General features: G+C 43.8%; 2 protein-coding genes across 15 annotated transcripts in view; both read left to right on the top strand.

Moving 5' to 3' along the window:
* Positions 1-4,620, top strand: part of tjp1a (tight junction protein 1a) — a 98,269-nt gene extending 93,649 nt beyond the window's left edge. For 10 of the 13 annotated variants that reach the window (XM_070967901.1, XM_070967865.1, XM_070967847.1 and 7 more), the window contains one exon: positions 2,859-4,620. In XM_070967901.1, the coding sequence (XP_070824002.1) occupies positions 2,859-2,953 (95 nt within the window). In that variant the 3' untranslated portion in view covers positions 2,954-4,620. The remainder of the gene's footprint in view (positions 1-2,858) is intronic. The other 3 variants (XM_070967935.1, XM_070967928.1, XM_070967942.1) reach the window with 2 other exon arrangements.
* Positions 4,621-6,944: 2,324 nt separating this feature from the next.
* The window catches only part of fam189a1 (family with sequence similarity 189 member A1), an 85,845-nt gene continuing 68,749 nt past the window's right edge, over positions 6,945-24,040 (top strand). Inside the window, exon 1 of one of the 2 annotated variants that reach the window (XM_070967962.1) lies at positions 6,945-7,327. In XM_070967962.1, coding sequence (XP_070824063.1) covers positions 7,076-7,327 — 252 coding nt within the window. In that variant the 5' untranslated portion in view covers positions 6,945-7,075. The remainder of the gene's footprint in view (positions 7,328-24,040) is intronic. The other variant, XM_070967955.1, reaches the window with a different exon arrangement.

The following is a 24,040-nucleotide window of genomic DNA, read 5'->3' as shown; positions in this document are numbered from 1 at the left end:
CATAGCCACCCAAATCCTGACCTGGAGAACAGCTTTTATAGATGTACTGGAAACTGGGACACTGTCGTATCCAATAATGCCTGCATTTATCCTCCAAAAAAAGTACGAAAAGTTACTCAAAGACATCTTGTTACTGTGTCAAAACACACTGTAGTTCTCTAAATTTAGCTTCCCTCTTCCTCAGAGTGGAAACAGACTGGCCTCAGTTTGTTTACTTGAAGTCCACTGGTGTATATGAAATTGGATCTGGGAAAGACAAGGAAGTGAAAGTACACAAATAGATAAACCATTCACAGCTCAGAGTGGCTGCAGGAGATGATTCAACACTTTCTGTTTTATTTTTGGTCTGAAAGTCAAAACTCGATTCTAATATCTGACTTTTGATATGGTAGAAAATAAGTTAATACGCAACCATTCACTAAAGAAGTTCCCATAAAAGTCCAAGTAAAACCACAAAGCAGAATGCTGCTTTGAATGAAAACATTGAAATTGATCAGCAGCAGCACTGCTCACAGCAGCAGTGAGATAAAGAGAATTCTGCACAAGTCGTGTCAATGAAAATCAAACATTTGAGAAATAACCATAGTTCATGAAGAAGTTGAACTCCTGCAGAGAAAGTTTTCTTAATACTGTCCTTCTCACACCCCGCCTTCAAAAACAGTGGTAATTTTGGCAGTGGTCGGGATTAGCTGCTAATTAGCCTCATTTTAAGGATGAGTCTTGGAGGGCTGAATGAGATGTGAGCTCACTCCGTTGTCCTGCTGAATTGTGGGAGGATTATCGGGCTGCGTCGTAATCCTCTTATTGTAAAGCAAGGCCACTCTCTGGCCTCCTCCTGTCCCCTCTCTGATTTTCTTCTCACTTTGCTTCCCTGCTTCTGCTTCTTTCTCCTATACAGCTCTCTGCATCGCTCTCTGCCTCTCCTCTGCTGTGTTAGCCTGATGTGATTATGTTAACTTGTAATATAAATCAAATCCACTCTGATACAGTTCAGCTCTGAAAATGACTGAAGCAGTGCAGGTTTTATTGACACTCTCAGGTTTTGAATTCAAAAAAACTGTTTGGAAAATTGAGCTTGATGGTTCTTCAGTTTGGAAACAGGAAAGCATGAGGTCTGTTTCGTGGGAACCTTCAGGAGCTTTCAGGCACCTCTCGTGGCCTTCGCCAGCAGATGGAGCAAAGTCACTGAGCAAAGTCTACCTCACCATGAGGGCCATGAGATATGGCTGAAAGCTCTGGAAAATGTGGAGAAAAGTGGAGCTCTCTTCAAAAAGGAATTACATGTTTGTTAGGCCTTCAGGATGCGATGGAGCTGAAAGGATTATTTGATTAATGGATTATCTGATCGACAGTTGACCATTCTGATAATTAGTGAATCATTTTTGAGGCAAAAGTATCAAACATTGTTTCATTTTAGCCACTCAAATGTGGTGAGTTTCTGCTTTTCTCTGTTTTATATCACTCGAACTGAATATCTTTGGGTTTGCAGACAAAATACTTAATTGTGAAAACAACTGGCAGATTAGTTGATCATGAAAATTATCGCTCGTTGCAGCCTTAGAATAGACACAATGCTTTTTGATTGAGTGTTTGTGTAAAAAGCTCCACAGGGTGCCTTTAGTGTCACGTTCCTGATCCTGTTGAATATTCTGAAAATTTGTCTGGCAAATTTGGACGTTTGAGCAAAAAGCAGCCTCTAGATTAGTCGGTCATTTTTCCCCCTGAACTATTTCTGAAATATTCAAAAAAGCCAAATGAAAATCTGCTTTGACTCTGACAACCCTGCATGTGACCTGTGCTTTCCATACCTGACGAACTGAAGGAAAATTCCCACCTGTTCTTGTAAGGTGATGTCTCGCAGGCAGACATCAAAGGACGGAGTGGAAAGCTGCAGTCTCATAACTCAGATGCCGTTTTTTTATTTGAAGTTCTAAAGATCGGTGTTTTGGCACACCGCCTGCCTTCGTCTGTCTCCTCCATTCTGTTTATTGTGTGTTACAAGAAAGACTGGCTCTTTATTAGTGTCAAGGCTGCGTTCACTCTCTCATAGGCAATGTGTGCGTAATAAAATGCTAATGACAAAAGGGAGGAATTGAAAGGCTGGCTGGCAGTGGGTTTGCTTTGGGCTTACCTTGAGCCGGCATCAGCAGCCGGCTCAAACAAAAGCCCCACGAGCGGCCAAAATGATGTTCACCCAAGAGGTTCTTGTTCACATCCACCGTTAGATCTTCAAATAAAGGACTGCATCTGTGACATGTGTGGCTCCATTTGCATGCAATGCATGCATACCCCAACAAAAGATGGTCCTCTGGTTATTGTCACATTTATTGAATCCACATCGCCCACATTGGAGCACAAGATTGACAGTTCAAAGAGTGACAGTGGGTGTCAATGAGGCCGTATTTATATTGTTACATGTACAGTTAGCCTGTAGTCTATCGATGGACCTTTGCCGAGCTGGCTCTGTTTACGCTGATTGATTACTGGAACTTTCCTCTTGGCACAGACCTGTATGTTTATAATTGCAATTACACCGAGGCCTCACAGTGACTGAGGTTTAATTTGCAGTCAACAAGAGGCTGGGGACATTCAATAAAAATATGAAATTGCTTTTACTAGTCTCTTGTGTTGCTGTGCTTGGACATGGGCCACAAAGCCATGTGATGTCACTTAACATGGCTTTCCGTCTCTAGATGCAGTCACATCCTGCAGCCGGTGGGGATTTAAAGTGAGCCTAGTCGTACTGGAGTTTGTTTTACAGGAGATCATGTGGTGTGAGGAGGGGTTTGCAAGTGAGCAGTGCTCATGAAAAGCAGCTGTTCTCACTCACCATCTCCCTCCCATCTGTCTGTCTGCAGGTGACCCAAAAAGCTGGCAGAACAAGTCTCTCCCCGGGGACCCCAACTACCTGGTGGGAGCCAACTGCGTCTCTGTGCTCATTGACCACTTTTAAGGACGGACCAGCAGGTGCGATGTTACTGAATGTGAAGCCATGCAGGATAAAAATGAAGAAGATGGACACGCATGAACACACAACACATACTGACAGACGCACTTCACACACACACACACACACACACACACACACACACACCACATAATGGAGTATGAAGAAGACCCAGTCAGTGCTGTTTACTGCACCCAAGGATGAAGACGAGACACTGATGATCGTTACAAGCTGTTCTTTAAACTTTTTTCCCAATTTGAAGTTTTGATGTGAATTGAAACCAGTAATGCATGCCCCATGCCGCTGAGGATTAACACTATATATAAGGCGATGTTTAATGTCATTTTTACATGAATTTAAAAGGATGGGATGGCTTTTGAGGCGGCGTACGCGTTTCAAAACTCTGTGTCGGTATATATTTATGCTATATATGCATACAGTATATATAGTAGTGTAGAGAAGATTTACTAAAATTTTACTCATGAATTCAATTACCAGTCAATATCTTGTTATTTTTTCAGTTCAGTCGAGAAAAAAAAAAAAGATTTAAAAAAGTATCGCCACGTTTTTAATGAAGGTTTGAGACAGATGTGAGGTAAACCAGTGAAGGAGGCATTTGCATGTATCTGTTGAAGGAGCTGGATGTGAACCCAAGCAGCACACGTTTTAGAGACGTTCTTCCTCCACATCTTCCTCTTCTTCCTCCTTTTCCTTCAGTAATCTCTTGTAGCTTAATTTCTTAGCGAGAACCACGTCTCTCCTTCCAGCCTGAGGGAGATCTATGCATGTTCTGTACTCAGGTCCAGTGGCCTCCTCAGTTCCCTCCTCACGTCTATCTTTCTCTCTCCCTCTCTCTCTTTCTTCTCTGTGCACTCTCGCACTCATACACAAATAAGCAGTGATGCCTTATCTGCAGATTATTCACTTTTCATTAAGAAAAAAAGATAAGTTATGATAAATTATGGTATAATGTCATTTGTTTTGCCATTTTTGTGAACCCACTGTATAAATGAACTTGGGTTTAGCACACAATAACAGTTGATAAAGGATAACAAAGGTATGCTCTTCTTTTATCTGCTATGCATTACTTAAAAAAAACACCAACAGAAAAGAAGTGGCTGTAAATAACGCTAGCATATTGCCTTGTTTCTTTTGTTTGTAAATGAACTTTTTGTATGTCTTTCTTTTTTGTATAAAACTTAGAGAAAACATGTTTTAAAAAGTGGAAGAAAGTGAACGTGGTTATCTTTGTATTCTGGATATACCCTCGAGCCTTGGAACTTGTAACCTAACAATAATACATCACACCTTTTCTACCAGTATGTTCACACCATGTTACAGTCACAAGGAAAAGTTCTTTTTACGGCTCTCTAAGGTTCAGGAATGTGCTCTGGCTAAAATACATTTAAAACATGTTCTTTTCAAAGGGTGTGCTCTCAAAGTGTCCCCCTCACTGATTTGTGATACTGGATGCTGTATTGTGTGCCCTTAAATGTATTTTTGTACTAATAGACAATATATTATGTATGGCACACCAGTACCATTTTATTTTTAGATATAACACGGCTTTAATTGGACATTAGCTCTTCACGTGTGGCTGACTTTTTTTCTCTTCTGCAACACAATTTTAAGTATACCACTGTATTAATAAATAAAATCATTTTTAAAGTAAAGTGTGTGAGTCTGTGTGGAAGTTATTTTTACAAAGAGCTGTGATTGATCCTTTTTATCCTTTTCCCTGATATGATCAGGAGTTGAGATCTGTTATCAGTTCACCTGACATTTTATATTAGTCACTGAATTTATCAATTAACTGGCTCGTGTAACTCCAGTCTTCTGCTCCTCTGTATATCATGGCTCATAGTGATGGGAATGCCGGCTCTTTTAAGAGAGCCGGTTCTCACCGCTCGGCTCTCATAAAAGAGCCGGCTCTGTCAGCTCCCATGTGGCTCCTCAGATTTTTTTGTTGCTGAAATTAGTTTATTAGCAAAATAATGTAAAATTATGTGTAAAATTAATTACTGATGCGCAAAACATACTTTATATCAAATTTTGTGTGTGTGTGTGTGTGTGTGTGTGTGTGTGTGTGTGTGTGTGTGTGTGTGTGTGTGTGCGTGCCTGTCTGTCTGTCTGTCTGTCTGTCTGTCTGTGTAACCCCCGCTTCTCCCCCTCCTGCTCAGTGCGTACACACTGAAGCCACCACACATCATGTAGTTGACAATCACGTGCGGCTTGAACGGAAAAAGGGTCGAGAAATAAACAAAAAAAAACAAAGCGGCTCCGGCTCCCAGGCAGGAGCCAGCTCCGATCGTTCACTTCAAAGAGAGGCTCTGAGAGCAGTTTCCTTCGCGACCGACACATCACTAATAGCTCAGGCTTCACAGCCAGGTGGCGCAAGTGAGCTGAATGAGCGCTGAACAAGGTCAGAAATAGAAAAGTCCTTCAGCTGTGATTTTAATGTCTCAGGATTCTGTCCTCAGCAGAGAAATCATCATAATGCTTCAGTATTTCTATTGTTGTTAGTCACTACATTAACTGACGGCCTGCATGTACTCAAAAGCATCTTGATGAGGAAAGACATGATGGAGAAGCAAAGAAGTACAATTTTAGACATTTTAATTCCTCCCTTTATCATCAGGACCTTAAAGTGTTGCTCTTACATAGTATTACTTTAAAATATGTTTTCATCACATTGCCCACAGTCACTGCCTATTTGGAAAGAGCATACATTTACTTCATGATGAAACATTTTCACAGTTCGAGGGGCCTTGCAGGATGACGGATACCAAGGACCCCCGTGAGGTCCCAGTATAAGTTTGCGGTTCACTGATGATTAAAAACAGAAAAAATATCTGTTACACTTTTCTCTCTGTCACTTTTACTCTCAGTACTGGATGCTTTCATTTCCTGTTTCCCCTCATGTGCATAACCTAATTAGTTAATCATGTGCAGCCAGTCGAATTTCTCGGAGCTCTTTAGGCTGAATCGCTACCAGGTGTGTCGCAGTCGCTACCTGCACATAGCCTCGATGCTGAAGGACAGAAACGGAGCCAGTGCTCAACGGCAATGCAGAGGATGATTTCCTGCTGCTGCGCCACTTTTAATCTTTTCTCTTTGACAAAAGATGAACCCACCTGAGCTTAAAACCAATATTTCCTAATTAGATTTGCACAGGAGTCCTGATTGCATGAAAATGTAAGAAGACTGCAGCCACTTCATGCAACACAAAACACAAAATGCGCGCTCTTTCCTCGAAAATCAAACCTCGCATCTTCTTGCCTAACATGTTCCTGACGGGGCCACGTTTTCACCCAGCAGTGAGCTGCTACATCAGCAGCGGCGGCAACGAATCCCGCGCAGGTCTCTTGGATGTTGCCTCATAGTAAAGATCCCACCTCCCCTCCTTCACCACCGTAGTAAAACAGAGTCCGCGCAGCTCGCCGCCATGTAGACGCGCACGGTGGCACATCTCCAATACGCAGTGTGCATCTCCTGTCCTGGCTGTTAGATTTGCTGTCGTGTGTGAAAAACACGGCTGGTGCCTCGCACGGAGGAAACGCTGCTCGCTCAGACGCAGAAAAAAAACCCTGTGAATAAACTGTACACGTTGAATCTTCGCGGAGTGTAGGATTTTATTTTCATTTTTTTAAAAAACACGCATCTTATCCCAGCTCTCGCTTCTGAGTTGTTGGAGAGCCTGCAGGGGCGAGCATGACAGCATGACAATGGTGCAAAGCTGGCTGACAGCAGGATGATGCGTTTTTTTTCTTTTCGCCTGTCTGTGCGTTTGGACTTTTGAGGAATGGGCTCTCTGCCGGAACGGTCGCGCAGAACTCCAGCGGTATATTTCGACTTGAACATATTCCCACTTTCTGAGTGTTATGGTAAGCGTTCAGCGCCTCGTCCAGTCCGCTCTTTTCTCACCTTTCTCCTCCCATCCACCGCAGCGCAGCTCTAATTGGAGCGACTCCGAAGCGTCTTAATTGATGGGAATCGTCCACAGCGGACACTGACCTCGACTCGCACCATTTACCGTCGCACCGCAGGCTGAAACACAGCAACTCTGCTGTTTGTGGATGTTCTTGTGCTTTATTGGTACTGCTGTATTCGTCCTACCCTTCAGTGACAATGCCGGTGAACGCGCTGCCCCGCGGCGGCGGCAGCAGCGGCATCGGCGGCCCGGGGTCCCTGAGCCCGGCCTCGCTGTCCCGCAGCCTGTCCCGACTAAGGGAGTATCGCACCCGGACGAGGATCATGCTGGCTCTGGGAGTCTCTCAGATGGTCCTGGGGAGTCTCATACTGGCCGTCAGCTTCGCGGCTCTGGCTCTCACCACATCGCCCAGAGTCCGGCACTCTTGTCCCTTCTGGGCAGGTTTCTCTGTGAGTACAACAGTTACACAACGCTGCTTGTGCTGTGTCTGCTGGCGTGAATCAGGGATGCAAGTTTCCAGCTCCTATAGAAAAAGAAAGATGATGTAGAAGTCTGAAAGCAGAGAGAAGATGGGAATGTTATTCATTGTTGCTTTATTTGGCATCTAAACGGGAATATTTGTCACCAAATGTTATACAAATGCGGATAGGTGACCGCAGACTCTGCGCTGAAGGAATATTCCAACTTATTTCAGTGATTTCTGGATTTCTAAGATGTCCAGTTTTAGTCACAGGTTGAGAGCTGAACTAATTGGTGTGCCGCGACAGAAATAAATTCAGCTTTTTTCTTTCTTTTTTTTTTTTGTCTTTTGGAGGACAGAGCCAGGCTTAGGCAATTAGTTGTGAGCGTGTAGAGCCTCTGTGCTAATCAGTGATGCTTCACACACACACACACACACACACACACACACACACACACACACACACACACACACACACACACACACACACACACACAGAAGGATATTTAGGAGGATACTGTGTGGTGCTCTTTCCTCTGTGCGGAGTGGGATGGGTTTAGGAGAATCGTTGTAAAGATGTTGTTTTTCATGTGAAATTTTCATGGTGGTTTGTGTAAATATTTATGAACGCACACTTCCCTGATTTCCTCCCAGAGACCCTGAGTCCATTAATTATAGAGGCGGTGGGGCAGAGTGCAGGGGTGAGGGGAGGTCTGCGGCACAGGGGCCATCTGTATATATGTGTGTGTGTGTGTGTGTGTGTGTGTGTGTGTGTGTGTGTGTGTGTGTGTGTGTGTGTGTGTAAGAGAGAGAGAGAGAAAAGAAGGGACGCGAGAGGACATGTGTAAGGGCCTGTGTGTGTGTGTGTGTGTGTGTGTGGGAGTGTGTAGTTACAGGGGAACAATAAGTCACCACGGGGGTCAGGGAGCAAAGGTCAATGCTCATTCTTGATCGGTGCCTCGAGCTGATTTGACAGACTCAGGCCTGTCAGCCTGTTGTTGAGCTGCGTCTTACCTTCTGTTATCTTTGTGCACCAAAACCCAGCGACAGACTCACGGAAGCACCAACTGTGCACATTTTTAGTTTTTTCATTTATTGTGTTATTCATAAACAAGTTCAGATAACACAGCTGGAGGCCAGAAGTATTTGTCAAATGAGAACAGCACCTTTCTCTTCAGGAGGACCGTGGACCAGCCTGATTCTCTAGCTAATGATAACATACCTGAATGTAACTGTGAACACAGATCTTTGACTTTGGGTTCAATTCTGCTTCATGTGAGACCCTAAGCTGCAAATCCACAGACGTCAACACAGAATATCTCATGTTGGTGATATCTACACTGTATATATAGAGTAAGGCAACAGCAGGTAATGTGGTTCAGGCAAGCAATCAGTCAGTGGATGTCACTCTCTGTAAAGCTGAGAGCTCTGAAGTGCAGAAAACACAGTAAGATACATTTAAAATGATCACAGAATTAGCTTTCAAGGCTTTTATTTAAAACTGTTGGCTGGAAGAAGATATTTTTCAGCGCTCCAACACCTTGACTCAGGTGTTACATGTGGCCTTGAATGTCAGCTCATAATAATAGCAGAAAGTGCAGCATCTGTTTTCAATGGAAAGTGTTTAGGCTGCTTGGCATTGTGTAGATAAGACGAATCAACAGAGACTCAATTAGGTGGAAAAGGAAGCTTTTCTGCGCTGTGATTTAGTTTAATAAGATGTGTATTTGCACACAAAAGCTTGCCTTGCATAGCTTTCAGACTCTGTGGAGCTAATCTATTCCTAATTTCAGAGAAGTGTTGTTTGTCTCTGGCTCAATGTGTGAGTTTGTAAGCACTTAACAGTCCTCATGGTGGTGAAAGGAGGCCATTATCCTGAATATCTAGCAATGCTTTGGTGCAGCGTATCCACATTCAGGCTGCGATCTTTTTCGGGTGAAATTGTTCGTACCTTGAACCTTTGATCTCCTGCAGACAGCTGATGACTCTCAGCCTCTCCACATCATGATTCTTCCTCCATGTAAATGTAGTTTAAACTGAACCCTGAAGCCTTGATATTGAGCTTCCTGCCATGTTTGTGAACCCAGCTAACGAGGAGAGTGACAACAAATCCTCAACCTGTCTGCACTTGTGGTGTGTGTGTGTGTGTGTGTGTGTGTGTGTGTGTGTGTGTGTGTGTGTGTGTGTGTGTGTGTGTGTGTGTGTGTGTATGGTTATATATGTGTATGTGCTCTGGAGGTGTCTGCATGTGTGGCCACAGTGGGACGTCATTAAGGATCTCTGTGTGATGACTGGTATTGTGGGATTTCATCACGGTCACAGCGAGAGAAGGCGTAATCTCTACTTCCTACACAGAGCAATCACTGATGAACCCAGCCTGGCTGTCCCTCCTCTTCCTCCTACACACACACACACACACACACACACACACACACACACACACACACACACACACACACACACACACACACACACACACAAATGCTCTGAAACACCAAATATATCCCACCTCAGTGTTTTGCATATGGATCTGTTCTCCCCATTTTGTGTTATCCTAAATCGTGTGTGGGCCAGCGGAGATTAATCCCACAAATATCTCGCTCTTTCTCGCGCCTAACCCACGGCTTGTAATCATCCCACACCCCTGCTGTAGCTCTGTAGCTGAGCAGAGAGGCAGCCAGCCGCAGTCACTTCCTGAGATGTGATTTTGGTGACAAAAGCTGACGCAGAGCCATAACTGCAGACTGCACGAGGCCTACAGGCATGCCGTGGCCTCCGCTCTGCTCCGTTCAGGCCAGATTACCAGCAGGGCTACCTGATGGCGGTGAATCACGCCACCCTGCCGGGTTTTTGGCCAATAACTGATGAGACATGGCTGAGTGAGTGGAAGGGCCGCTGCAGCTGTCAGCAGCTGACATGCAGAACAAATTACGGTTCACCTCGCATCTCCACGAATTAAACTCTGAGCTGATCCAAGTGTCCAAACACGTGTACGCCGTGTCTCTTTTTTCCTTCTCTTTTCCTGTCAGGCAGAAAAAAGACACTGTAGACAAAATATGTGAATATGTAAATCCTTCAGGAGGAGTTATTCCAGGCATCATTTACAAATCCAGATTAGATTTTGATGCTTGTGTCTTTTTCTCCATATGACTCTGACATTTCCTCTCCTCTCCTCACCGGTGCTCCAGAGAAGGATTTACTCGTCTTTTTTATCTGTCCACACTGGCTGTCCATCTGTCCATACGCATCATTCTTGTGAACACGATATCTCACAAACACCTTCCTGGGACTCTCTTCATATTTGGCACAAACGTCCACTTGGACTCAAGGTTGAAGTGATTAGAATTTGGTGGTCAAAGGTCACTGAGAGCCCGCTAAACACAAAATTTCACTCAGATGTCTCCGGATAAAATGAGGGAATGATTACAGCTTCTATTCAAAAGGTCAAAGGTCAACTTTACTGTGACATCATGATGTTTGTTTTCTGGCCGTTATTCAGCACCTTAACTCAGGAACAGACGGTGAGATTGTGACCATTTTACATTTGGTCAGATACTGAATCAGTGACACTAATCTTGGGCGTGTGCTGATTATATATGTTTCTGTGCTGCTGGGTTGAAGATGAGTGTGTGTGAAAACAGTAGAAGTACTGTAGTCCATCACAAGCTAATTGGTTCTGCTGATATTGAGCTTCAGATGATTGTTGTTACACCATGTGATGAAGCTCTCATCAGTCCTCTGTACTCTGTAAAAACAGTCTCTAAGTGAAGACACTGGAAACTATTCACTGGAATCATACATGTTAATACCTTTTAATCAAAGCCTTCACTACATACGAGTCTGGACAGACATGGATGTAAACTGCAACTCGCCTGGCTGGCGGAGGCACTTTCCTCCCCCGCTCTCCTGGTTGTGTGTTAGAAGATGAATGTGGATTTTGTGTACAGCCTCTCTAAAAGTAACACTCCCAACATCCCAAATCTACAGACTGCGCCATAACAAAAACGGCTTAAGACGGTATTCTTGGTGTTTGTTTGGAGGCAGCATTTCCAGCACCAGCCGTCAGCAAATTTTGCACTAATCTGCCTGTGTGTGTGTGTGTGTGTGTGTGTGTGTGTGTGTGTGTGTGTGTGTGTGTGTGTGTGTGTGTGTGTGTGTGTGTGTGTGTGTGTGTGTGTGTGTGTGCGCGTGTGTGTTTGAATAGAGGGCTCCAAGGTGTTTTGTAGGGGGGTTGTTGTGTTTTAACTATGCTAGCTCCTCTGGGGATGTCGGTCTGTCAGCTGGTCCTGTGAATTACTGTGACATTTTCTTTAAAAAATCATGTTTGCCAGAGGATGAATCCTTCAGACCGTAGCGCTCCTGCAACATTTTGTTTAGTGCCACCAGGTCAAAGTTTTGTATATTTTTTTGTTCCTAAACCGAGTTTAGTGCTAATTGGCTAATTGTAGCATGCTAAGATGAAAAGCTGAACATAATGTTACAGCAAGCACCAGCTAGACACTAGCCAGTTAGCATACTGACATTAGCATTTAGCCTCCCAGGGCTTTTTCTTTCTTTCTTTCTTTCTTTCTTTCTTTCTTTCTTTCTTTCTTTCTTTCTTTCTTTCTTTCTTTTTGCATTTCTGTCTTGAAGATAGTCTCCCTGTGTGTTTTATGCTCCTTTGAGACTGTAAAGCCAGGAAAATAGAAAAGATGATGCAAACGCAGATCAACAGTTTGCTTCTGTAAAGCAACGTGCTGCTAAAGCTCTTACAGGAACTTATTTTAGTGGAGGGTGGAAACTCTGGGCATGTCTAATCCGGCAGGAGAGTCTTGTGTTCTTTCTTGAGTGGTCATGGTGAAGAACAGCAGCTCTGTTAGAAGATGAAGAGAAAGACTTGAAAATGTTTGATTTAATTTTTCAGTTGCTCAGTTCTGCTGTTTCTGCTCTTCTGCAGCAAGGGACTGAGCATCATCATTAATTAACTGGTTTATTAGGCTTAGGAAGTATCCTGGCAACAGGTCGTAAGACACAAGCACGCACAGACACTCACATAGGTAGACTTCAAAGTGCAGTCTGGTTGAACACCGTCCTTGTTTTGATGAACAGGCTTCATGTGCTGAATATGAATGAAGTAAATACAGATCTGGTGGTTGTCAGGAATACTGACACACTGTTCATACAAAAGGTTTTTGCTCCTGTCAGTCATGACTCATCACATCAAAGTGAATGGAGAAGAGAAGTTGGATCCAATCAGCAGCCTTTCTCTGCCTTCACAGAGGAGATCAATACCTCCACCACAGCCACAAGCGAGTGTGAAGCTTTTTATGCAGCTTTTGTTTGTATGATTTGACATAATGATCTGAGTCACAGTTTCAGGTCCAGTCAAAGTCCTAATCATGTCATGAAGTGCGTGAATAACCAACAGTTGTGTATTATTGAGTCATTTCTTTCCAGTTGATTTCTGCTTCTTGGCAAAGTTTTACAGTCTGCTTGTAAAACCTTTTGAGTGAGTGGGTTTTGATGCTTAGTGACGAAAACATTTTGTGATGCGAATGAGCTGAATCAGTGAGTTACAGGTGCTGCAGCTTTTTGGGAAAATAGATGCTGCTGTAATTAAAAGGGTTATTGCGCAGCAGGTGTTTAAAAAGCTGCCGACATTCATAATTCAGCACTTCTTTGTATCAAAATCCCTGATGGGTCAAATTCAGACCAGTGTGAAATATTCATTCGGGTGGAGGTAATCATTTTACAGTTAGTTCACCCAAAACCGTCACATTCATTGGATGTGAATGCAAATTTGTTTGAGGTACTCGCAGCATTTCATCAGTATAAAGTTAGATATTATAAAACCTGTACAAATTAAAATCCAAACTACTTGCATGGCTGTACACCAGGAGAGATGAATATTGTAGAAGAGGAGGAAATCCTCCTTTTACATCCCACCACTGAAGAAGGTAGCTTGTCTTTGTGATGTTATATTTAAGTCACAACTGTATATTACGCAACAGCATCACAAACTTGATGCAGCTGCCGTCACATCTTATGATTTGAAGACCATGCAGTGCAACAGTGTGACAAAAGGCATTATTCTGCACCCGGACGCATAACTCTCCACTGGGCAGCTTGTTGTTTTGATGCAGCCATTTCTTCCTCGCCGTCAATAGAGGATGTGGCTCCTCAGCCGCTTCACTCATCATGTCAGTTTAGATTAAATGGAGAGTGGTCAGCTCTCAGACCACTGCCAGCTGGACTCATGGCTGCTCTTAAATCTCATATTGATTAACTAATTATGGACTCTGTCAATCATCAGACTGGTGTTTCCATTCATTTTTACTTGACCTGTTGGTGGTTTTCTACCATCTCTCCAGTGACCTCACTCACTGTATTTGAAACGAGTCACATGGTGCAATGATGTCATGATGTTTTAGCGCTCAGTGTGTCCCAAGGTGTCGCTAAACCAGCTGTAATTCACTTTGCTGCCACACCTTTCCATAATAAGTAAGTAGGCACTCAGCCTTATGCTGCTCATTACTCTGAGGACCCTCCAGTGCATCCTGCCCCCACTCCAGTGCTACCAGTGAGCACCATAATGGTGGAAAGAACAGTTTGTCCTTGCTACCCCTTCATCTCTCGCTCTCTCTCACACACACACACACACACACATACAGTACAGAGTGTTTCGAGACACGCTCTAATATTTCAAGTTGTCAACTTCACTTAATTCCCTGTCTCAGTGTGCTTTGCCGTTACACGCTGGAGACACATCCAGACTTTCTGCTTCATCTTTTTCCTGCACTTCTACTTTTGGTATTTTTGGGCGTTTCGTGATCCGTGTTCAACGCTGGTAACAGGATGATCTGAGCTTCTCGGGTGTGCGCTGTCTTAAAAGATTAAGAAGTCCCTTTGTTACATGCCATCCCCTTCTTCTTTGTCTCCGCTCTCTGGTACATATTATCTAATGAAGCAAAGACGCAACCTCGCTGAAAAACTGTCATCATGCTGCGCCTGGTGGACAAAGCAGCCAATGGTGAAATCCAAAAGAAAAAGATGTATTTCCGACGATGTGCCCATCACTGTCTCATGCTGTGTTCTTTGAAGACAACTTTCCCTCAAGTCAGACAAACAAACAAACAGGAAATGCATTTTTTGCAGAATTAGCGCCTCACTCAGGCTGAAACTGCAGCAACTTTTACATCATCGTCTTGAAGAGGACTGTGCTGGCCAGTCCAATCGGTGCAAGTGCATATTCCTCTTACATGTGATGTGAACATTGCAGTTCTATTGCTTATCTTGCGATATTTGAGACAGAGGACAACATTAGGGCTGCAGCTCTATTCTCATCTCGATTAATTGTTTGGTCATTGGAACATCAGAAAACAGCACAAGGGGACATCGTCAAATACATTGTTTTGTCTGAAAGAGTCCAAAACCCAAAAATATTACTTTGCGACAATTTGAAAACATCAAATATTGTAATTTTTGTTTATGAAATTACTAAAAATAGTTGCTGATTTTTTCTTGTTACCTTTCGTTGCAGCTCAGCTCAAATTGTTATTGCCATGATAACTTTCTTCTCATACTGTGTAATACTGTGCCGTCTAATAAGCCTAAATGTATCGTGTCTCATCTTCTCAGCAGTATCCGAAGCAACGCATTCACACCACGCTGTATAGCACTTCTTTCAACACTTTTCCTTGTTTGAACACCTGCTAACATCACACATTGCAGACGTGTTGAATCAGCTGATGATGAAAGTGTTACATGTCGACATCAACATGTTACAGAAGCATAGGACTGAGCAAAAGTGAGGTGGTCAGGGCTGTTTGTTTTTGTCTTACTGAATGCGTGGCGCAGACTGTCAGTTGGTCATTATATTCTGTCGACGGTCACGGTCTGAACACGAAAGAAAATCAAGAAAATGTCACTTGTGACCTTTTAAAAGGTAACCTTGAAGTCACCCTTCATTCCAAAATGTGTCTCGCTTATTGCTTTTGCTTATTGTTACTCCACTTGTGGATGTTTGACCTTCACTGTGCAGAGTGATGTTTGTGTTCGAGTTTGACACCAGAAGACTGTTTTCACATTAATCTGCAGAGGGAGGAAAGAGAGAAGTGTTCACCTTAAATCTGAGTGTAAGACGACGTGTACGTTCGAGCAGGGTTTTGTGAGATCAGAACAAGAAGAGAAGCCAGTCATGGTTTGATAACGTAAAACCTTCAGAGCAAATACAATGAGAATGGACTTTCAGATCAGTGAAATGAGGGGTGTGAGAGGAGAAGCCAGGTGTTGCTAGGTTCAGGTTTGTAGGCTGAGTTTCACTGTTTTCAGGCTGATGGCAGAGACCGTTTTCAGTTGCAAAGTTGCAGAAGGAGAAAGGTGAGCCTTCATGCGTTTTATCTGTTGACTGTACAAATCTGCAACCAACCACATCCATCGTCAGCCAGCCAAGTTACGTGATGCTTCATGTCAAATGCCTACAGGACCGTTTATATAGCTCGGGGGTGTTGAGGAAGAAAGTTAGAGAAAACGTTACTCAGTGAGCCGCCGAGTTAGGTGATGGCTATATTCATAATTTTCACAGAAAACGTTACATGACTTCGGGGTTGTTCACGAAGAAAGCATGTCGTGATGAGGGTCGTCCCAGTAAGCTGTGAGGAGAACGTTAGTAAGATAGTTCAAGTAGAGGTTTTCCTTCAGGGCTTTCTGCAGAAAGCGCCGTTTTCGTGTTTGATGAGCAGAGTTGAAGGCGAGAAGGTGCACTTAGATCTGCACATATTAAATGAAGGCAAAGGTGTAGAGTTACATCCAAGTCAATTCAAGGCATGAACAAAATTATTCATGGAAAAAACACCTAAATATTTAATTTTGATGAACAGGAGGATTCTTTAGGGGTTTAATCAGTGCTGGGTGAAGAAGAATTTTAAAACATGTCTGGAGGAGATCTTTAAAATGACCAAAAACACGTGTGCACACACATTACGTCTGTATTCAAAGACGTAATGTGAATGCACAGACACACCCAGATGCATGTACATCAAGCACAAACAGCCTCCATTATGCATCATTTTGATGTTTGAAGAGTGAAGGCGCTTGATGTCTGTATGTTTTTATGGACGTTTTCAGTTCTGCAAATACATTTGGGAGGACAGAGGAGGATAAACAGAGAGACAGGGTCATGTGTTTGGGGAATTTCATTTTACCTTTTCAATGCACAACATGTTTGCATGTGCATACATCACAGATCTCTCTCATAAATCCACCTTTTCTGTCCTCAGGCTGCCGTTGTTTGTAGTGCGCCTGTGTGCTCGTCTGACCCGTAGCTCTGGACGTGTCTGACAGAATGCTTGATGCTGCACTTCTTTACAAACAGCCTCGACCTGGCCGCCAGGAGGTCTGCCTGCAGACTGTTGAATAGAAAAGGCCAACAGGGTTGACCTGAGCTTGCAGGCAGGGAGGGGAAACCAGAGCAGAGAGAGTAGCAACGAGACAGAAGATGACCAGAGGCAAATGTCTGTCATCAGATTCAGTTATTCTGTCACGATGAGGGTGTCACAGGTGCTGCTACTGTACAACACCTGTGTTATCATTTATTCTGCTATTGTGTTCTTGTCAAATCCGACAGGAAAGAGAAGCTTTATGAAGCAGATTCATCTTTTATTTGGACTGAATGGAGAGTTTTGGCTTCCAGGGACAGATATCCGCTTCCTCCTCCTGGCTTTGACCTGAGCGAAGATGCTTTTTATAAAACAAATAAAGAGCTTTTCGGTGGCGTGCTGCAACAGGCCATCATCACTGTGTAGGTCTGATATCAGACAGACGGCTGGAGCTTTGTTGATGTGTTTGACTTCTATCCTCTACCTGCTGCTGAGCTGTAACTTCTTCCTGGTTTAACAAAGCTGACTGTCGTCCCTCCCAGCTGCCTTCTATAGCTGATCAGTGGGAAAGCCTGCTGACTGGAGCCTCCCTTTGTTCTATGATTAGCTACTCTGTTGTGTTGGATGGTGCTTTTATGTGTGCACACGTGTGGGAGGGCATGTCAGGAGAATGCAAATGCGTGCTTGCGTGTATTTATTTGTCTATATGGAGCCAGAGTAGACATAAAGATTGGTTATATACCTGGTCCTTCTTGATCTGTTTGAATGCAGACCACAGAGACGGCCGAGCAACAAGGTGGTTATTTGTGTTTATCAAAACTGGGGCTACAGGCTGCAGATACACCTTCGTGAGAGGAAGCAGGGGAAGGAGAGAGAGCATGTAACAACATTTCTTTCATATTTTTTTGCTTTTATCTTCCTCCCCCACTCCCTCAGAAGTAGCCCAACACTGTGCTGAAAGCAGAGGTTAATCAGACAGTAAGAAAGATAAATCAAGAGCCTGAGGACAAATCTGAGAGGCGTTTTAGCTCTATCATAAACACTGCTTGCTTTTTCAGCATGACAGGAACACACACACACACACACACACACACACACACACACACACACACACACACACACACACACATACATGCACACAAACATTGGTGGATATTAATGATACAGGAGAAAGAAGGTGCTCTCAGGCCATAAACACCAAGAGGTCACTTTTTCTGGAAGTTGGACAAGCCCCTTTCCTCCCGGCTACGTCGAGACTTCGGCTCTCTATATCGTCTGAACCACCGTGAAAAATACATCAGAAGTGGAAAACAGTGAAATCTGTCTGCTTGGTGGAAAGAGCCACTCTCCAGGTCAGGGGTCAAGTCTTTAACAGCAGTTAATAGTGTACAAAAGGTCACCGGCTGTCTGCTAGAAAACACACACACAATCACTCAGTGTGTAGCAGTGATCCGATTTGTCACCTGTAATGTAGTCGCCATTGTCTCCTGGAGTCCAGCAGCATAATCTTAAAGTCATTTTTCATTGATAATCGCCCGCATGATGCATTTCCTGCTGCTCCTGTTGCCTCATCAATACAGATGGGACTGGCCACAGGGAGACGGGCCAAACAGTTAATCCCTGGACGTTTTCCAAGGACTTTGTGTGTATATGCATGTCCCTGCATGTGTGCATGAGCGCCAGAGAAGTGGAGACCAAAGTGCAGGACTGATTGATCTGACAGGCTAACATGGCTGCCTTTTAGAGGAGCCTCAGTGGGAGTTTAATAAGGGCAAAAGCCTCCAGAAAAGACAGGAGGGGATCTTACTCTTCCTCCACAGCTGAGGGTCATCTGTGGAAACATCGCGCTGCGTCGTAACCTCACCTTCACTCAGCCTGAGTGTCTCTGTTGGCACTGTTGTAGTTTCTCTTTATAATCATTGCATAATTAACAGTGATTGCATTACTGTGTTATCAGATTGAGAAAATGTACCATAGAGGCTGTCCTCACCACATTTTGCACCTTTTCCTATCTGTTGCCTTTGCTGTGGTGCACTGGAATGACATTGCAGATTTTAGGGGAGAGAACAGTGTGTTTCTTCCTCGCTGTGTCTCGCTAAAGGGAACAGTGCTAAACGCTCATTTATCTCAAACTGTCCTGGGGCTTGAATGGATTGTGGGAGTTGCTGTTTTTTCTCTCTCAATTCACAAGTTGATTTTTCTTTCTTTCTTTTTTTCGGTTGTTTGGGTTTTTAAATCTATCTTTAAAAGAAAAGGAGGAAGCATTCATGCAAACCTGAGAGGAGAGGAGTAGAGAGTAAGAGGACACTGCTGCTGATTTCAGTCCGGAGCTGCAGGGGATGACAGGGAATCTGTGGGTGTTTGCTCAGGCACGAAGGAGGCCCGCCGCCCCCCGGGCCATCGGCTCCTCCCTCAGGTTGATATTTCAGCTCCCTCCTCTTCCTCTGCAGCTCGAGAGTGTTTCTTTTGGCATCGCTTCAGCTTGGTTAGCATGCCTCATCCCCCCACCCACCCTCTCATAATCGACACTCTTTTTGATCCGACTCGCTGCCTGTTTCCGTCCCTGGAGGATACATCTCTGTACGAGCAGTGTTTCAGCTGTGGCTCCAGGAGTGTGAGCGCCTCTGGGATTTCAGTTTTAGATTTCAGGAGTGTGCACGTCTGTCATAGAAACATGAAATGTCTTTTTTTTTCTGGTTTGTAGTAGGGAAAGTGAAGGATCCACTGTAACCCAAAACATTATATATATACTTTGTGTGTGTGTGTGTGTGTGTGTGTGTGTGTGTGTGTGTGTGTGTGTGTGTGTGTGTGTATGTTTCTTTCTGACTCTTTTCATCTTTATATTAGTGTTTTATTTTGTTGAACGTCTTTTTAAAGTCACCTCAGCAAACCGTTTCTCCTGTATTAACTACTTATTCAGCACAGGTCTCCATCACTGCCACAGCACTACAGTGCAACTCATAAAAATATGCTGTATAAGAGCTTTTTTTATTTTTTATTTTTTTTGCACAGATCAATACCCCCCAAATGTGCTTAGTAAGGGAGGACCAGAGCCAAGGACCCTCTCTGCATGAAAACTGTGTGTGTTTTTGCTGAAGAGATAAGCCGGTCGACAGAAGAATTCATCAGCAAAGACGATGATGATCGATTAATCACATCTGTCATTTCTATGAGGACAGAACAGTGACTTTACATTTTGGCACTGAAAAAGGTCACTTTGTCATCACTTGTACTGGAAAAGTTTTATTGGCATTGAAACAAGTATTGACAGAATTTAAAAATGATTTCATTTAATTTTTATATTTTTGATGTTTCTCAATGACAATCTTCAGATTTTTTTGTCATGTTGTTAGCCCGATTCTTTTGTTGGAAGCCCAAGAACAGTCCAGAGCAGTCTTCAGCTCACAGTCAAAGGATTTATTGAGGTCACATATAAAGCAGTGCAGGGCTGGTCTCAGAAATCAGAGTTCACATTTATCTTGTTGAATTTGACCAAACCCCGTACAATAAACATACATACGTTACAGAATGTAACTGGCCAGTTTCCAAGACGTAGACGTACCATATCTTTGTCCTAGACATGTGATAAACAACCTGTATGTGTGTGTTGTCACGAGGCGTGGCATCATTAACAGAGAAGAGAGGAGACGTAAGTATCTGTTGTTATTAGAACCAGTCATACTATCTTTACGGCTCGGCTATGAAGGACATTCATTCCAGAACATACAAGCGCAATAAAGATCATGGGATGAGAACACATGATTCTCATCTTTATACCCATGATCACTTTAAAGGACCAAATTGTTACATTACAATGTCTGTCTTTTTTTATGCTGTCAGGTAATTTTATTTATTTTCAGTTTCACCTTTCTGTCATTGGTTTTGGCGTGGAGAGGAGTGGGTCGAGGGGGAGGGACAGAGAGTGTGATTTACATTATCTGCATACGAATGAGAAAGCATCAGTCCTCTGGACCCGAGGTCCCTGCCGAAACCCCCGACATGACCACTCACCTCGCATGCAGCTTCCATCAGTTCACCTGAAACTTGGAAACCACGAGTCTATTAAGTTTCAATCTGCCATTGTTTTTCCACATAGAACCAGACTGGGTTAACATTAACTTTTACTTGATGTTAAACTGTTCTGGTAGTGGTCTGCTGAAACATGCAGTAACTTTCGCTAATGTCAGCCACCAGATCTAAGCTAAGTCAAGCCAGCTGCTGTCAGAAACACTTCATAAACACAGTCAATGATTGCATTGTTTTTACTTATATTTAACACAGCATCCCATCTTTTGGGGGATCAGGGTTGTAAATCCTGCCATGATTCCTCGCCACACACAGCCACAGGAAACCACCACACACTCCAGCCCTCCAAGAACACCAGCCTTTTGTTCCAGGATGAAAATGAAGCATCTTGAAACAATGACAAGCGACCCATTACTGTGAGAAAAGCAGCACTATTGTTATTCAGTGTCGACTTTGATTAGGGCCATGTCAAGGTTGGTTACTATGGCAACCAGAGATAGGTACATCATTTGAGAGAGGTTGGCGATCGGGGGATGGTGGCGTGTGTCTCGCTCTGTTGTCTGCTGAAATGAGCTTTAAGGGGAACATCCAAGTGTAGGAGAGAGCTTGTAGCACATGAAGATCAGAGCGTCGAGGGGCTTGTCATGGGTGAAATGACAGTCTGGCTGTGAGACATAGAACAAGCAATATGAAAGCAAAGGAACAACAACAGTTGGGAGTGACTTCTATGTTGTTTGGGGTGGGGGTTGGGAGGGAGTGAGTGTTTTGGTTAGGGTTGGGGTTAGATTTAGGATTAGGTTTGGTGGGCACGGTGGTAACGCTGTCACCTAACAGCTAGAAGGTCCCGAGTTCAAATGGTTAGGGTTCGGGGTAGGGGTTAGGGGTTAGGGTTAGGGTGGCGTGTTCACCTGGGGAATCCTCCTTAAAAATACCCCCACTAAAAACATGCAAGAAGATCACCACCTGACCAGTGGTGACAAAAGAGATTGGGTCCCGGGTGCCGGTCGGATGGCAGCTCACCACCACTCCTGGTCTGCCGTGGAAGAAGGTGACCAAGATGGGATAAAGGCAGAGGACAAATTTCACCAAATGTGCATGGCGTGTGTGATGTAGTTGTGTGACTAATAAAGGGGATTGTCCCTCCGATTCTTTTTCTTCTTCTTCTTCTGGTTGAAGTCAATTACAGCTGTGGCTCTGTGGAGTAATGAGCCTGGCCTCATGCCTGCATCCCTCTCATTAGCTGGCACCCGAGGACAAAAACAGTGTTTTGACAACTCTAGTTTGTACGCGTGAATGTGTGCAAGGCACTCCTGTATGTTCTACAGATCCTGGACAGCCGTTAGACCGGTCAGGATGAGAAGTGTGAGGCCATGTCTGCTTTCTGTACCATCTCTGCAGCTGCTGCTTTTTCAGACTCACTCTGCTTCTCAGGTTCCCAGTCTTATCTCTGTTTCTTTCTGCTCATGCCCACCCAATACAGCTTATTCACCACTGATGGTGAGGGTCTTGTTGGTAGCCCCCAGCAATGTGATCCAACTGAAACAGGATTTCTGTTCACATTGGATGATTCTGCAATGCAGGGTTTAGTCAGGAATAACCATAGACGGCAAACAAAGAGCAAAGTTTTTAGGAAGTGAGATCACAGCGATGGTAGACTGAAGGCAGGCAGTCAGAGGGTTAACAAACGAAGCTAAACATGCGGTGTGTCACCACTGCAGTGAACAAGGTGAGGCAGGACAGAAATGTGGCTGATACTAAAAAGAAATGATCTGACCTTAAACTACAAGGGAAAACTAAAGAGCTAAAAGGACAAAACATGAATAAATAACAGTGACAGAGGATTAGAAATAAATAATGACACGCACACTCAAAACAAAGGGGGTTAAAAGGTGCTGAAGAATTCAATATGAAAAAGATTATTGATTTGGCGTGTCCAAAAATAATGAACGTCTCATATGGGGGGACACAAGGAAGTAAGGGGTTGAACAAAAGGCTTACAGGAAGTTGAGGCAGGCAAAGGTCAGATCCAATGAAATTAGTTCAAACAGGCAAACGAATCCAAAAAGAGAGCAGAATCCAAAAGTTCGAGAACAAGCGAGGTTCATGGAAGAACAAAGCAATAGACTGGAAACACTGGACAGGGCTGGATCGCCTGACACACACGGTACGAGACGAACTGAAGGAAAAGACACTGTGGAGGGCAGCCTTACCAATCACGGCACATCTTATTTCACGATCACGCACAAGTTTAGATGTCATCGGGTAGGCGGGTGAAGCAACTGTCAGTCAAACTGACAGAGGCGTAGCTTGTGATACTGCGGTCTTGTGTTGGTCTTGGTTGATGAGAAGATCAGTTTACATGAGAAGAATGAATCGTGTTAAACTTCCAAAGTGGAGCATGATAGACTGACGGTCTTATCTGTACTGAAGTTGTCGTTAGCAGATGATATAGAAATAATTAGATAAAAACATCATGTCACAAACATCACTGAAGCCCATCTGGTATTTTACAGAGTCGTCCAACATCAGCGCTTTGCTGGGGGAGTGGGTTGATCAGAACACATGAAAGGAGACCTCAGCGTGTTTGATGAGTCTGTATATGTGGGGATGACGCAGTCGATGTCTTTGAACAGCTGGAGTTACGAAACAACAGAGAACCTGTAGACTTCAAACACAGAAGGGCCGCCGTCCTTTGAAACATGACAAGTGAGGATCTGATCAAAATGTCACAGTGTCAGAAAAAGGCAGAGCAGAGTTGAACCTTTGAGTGTAAAAGCTTGTTGCTGGTGCAGTCGTCTATACAGGAGCAGTACAGTCCTGCAAAATGTACCTAGAAAAAGCCATAGCATAACAAGTCACCAGTCAGAAATTAGCATGTTACAATGGTGTCCTGCTTGTTTCCCAGTTTGAAGTGAGCACTTGTGTCTGCACTGCAGTGCTCGTTGCTTTAAACTCCCAGACAGAAGCAGACAGCATGGACAGACCAACCAGAACGAGTCACTAGTGCTGCAACAAGGACTCGATCCTTCAGCAGTGAACAAGAATAATTGTGTTTGATGAGGCTGGAGGCGCCGCTGCTGGGGACTGAATCCTGCTCTCTGCAGTGTTACAGTCAGCTGACTTTAGTATCGCACTTTAAAATGTACTTTTCAGTACAAAATCCAGAGTTTTCATCCAAATATCCAGCATTCAGTACTTAATAATACTGCTGCATGCGGGCAGTATCTGTAGGATGGAACAACCATTTATTATTGTTGTTTAATTATTCCATGATTAATGCCCCCACTGCTCACCTTGAAGTCACATTTATATAGCCTTAA

This window comes from Chaetodon trifascialis, chromosome 1 (assembly GCF_039877785.1).
Source record: "Chaetodon trifascialis isolate fChaTrf1 chromosome 1, fChaTrf1.hap1, whole genome shotgun sequence".
Classification (NCBI taxonomy): domain Eukaryota; kingdom Metazoa; phylum Chordata; class Actinopteri; order Chaetodontiformes; family Chaetodontidae; genus Chaetodon; species Chaetodon trifascialis.
The sequence above is the reverse complement of the archived record's forward strand: the minus strand, read 5'-3'. Positions and strand labels throughout refer to the sequence as shown.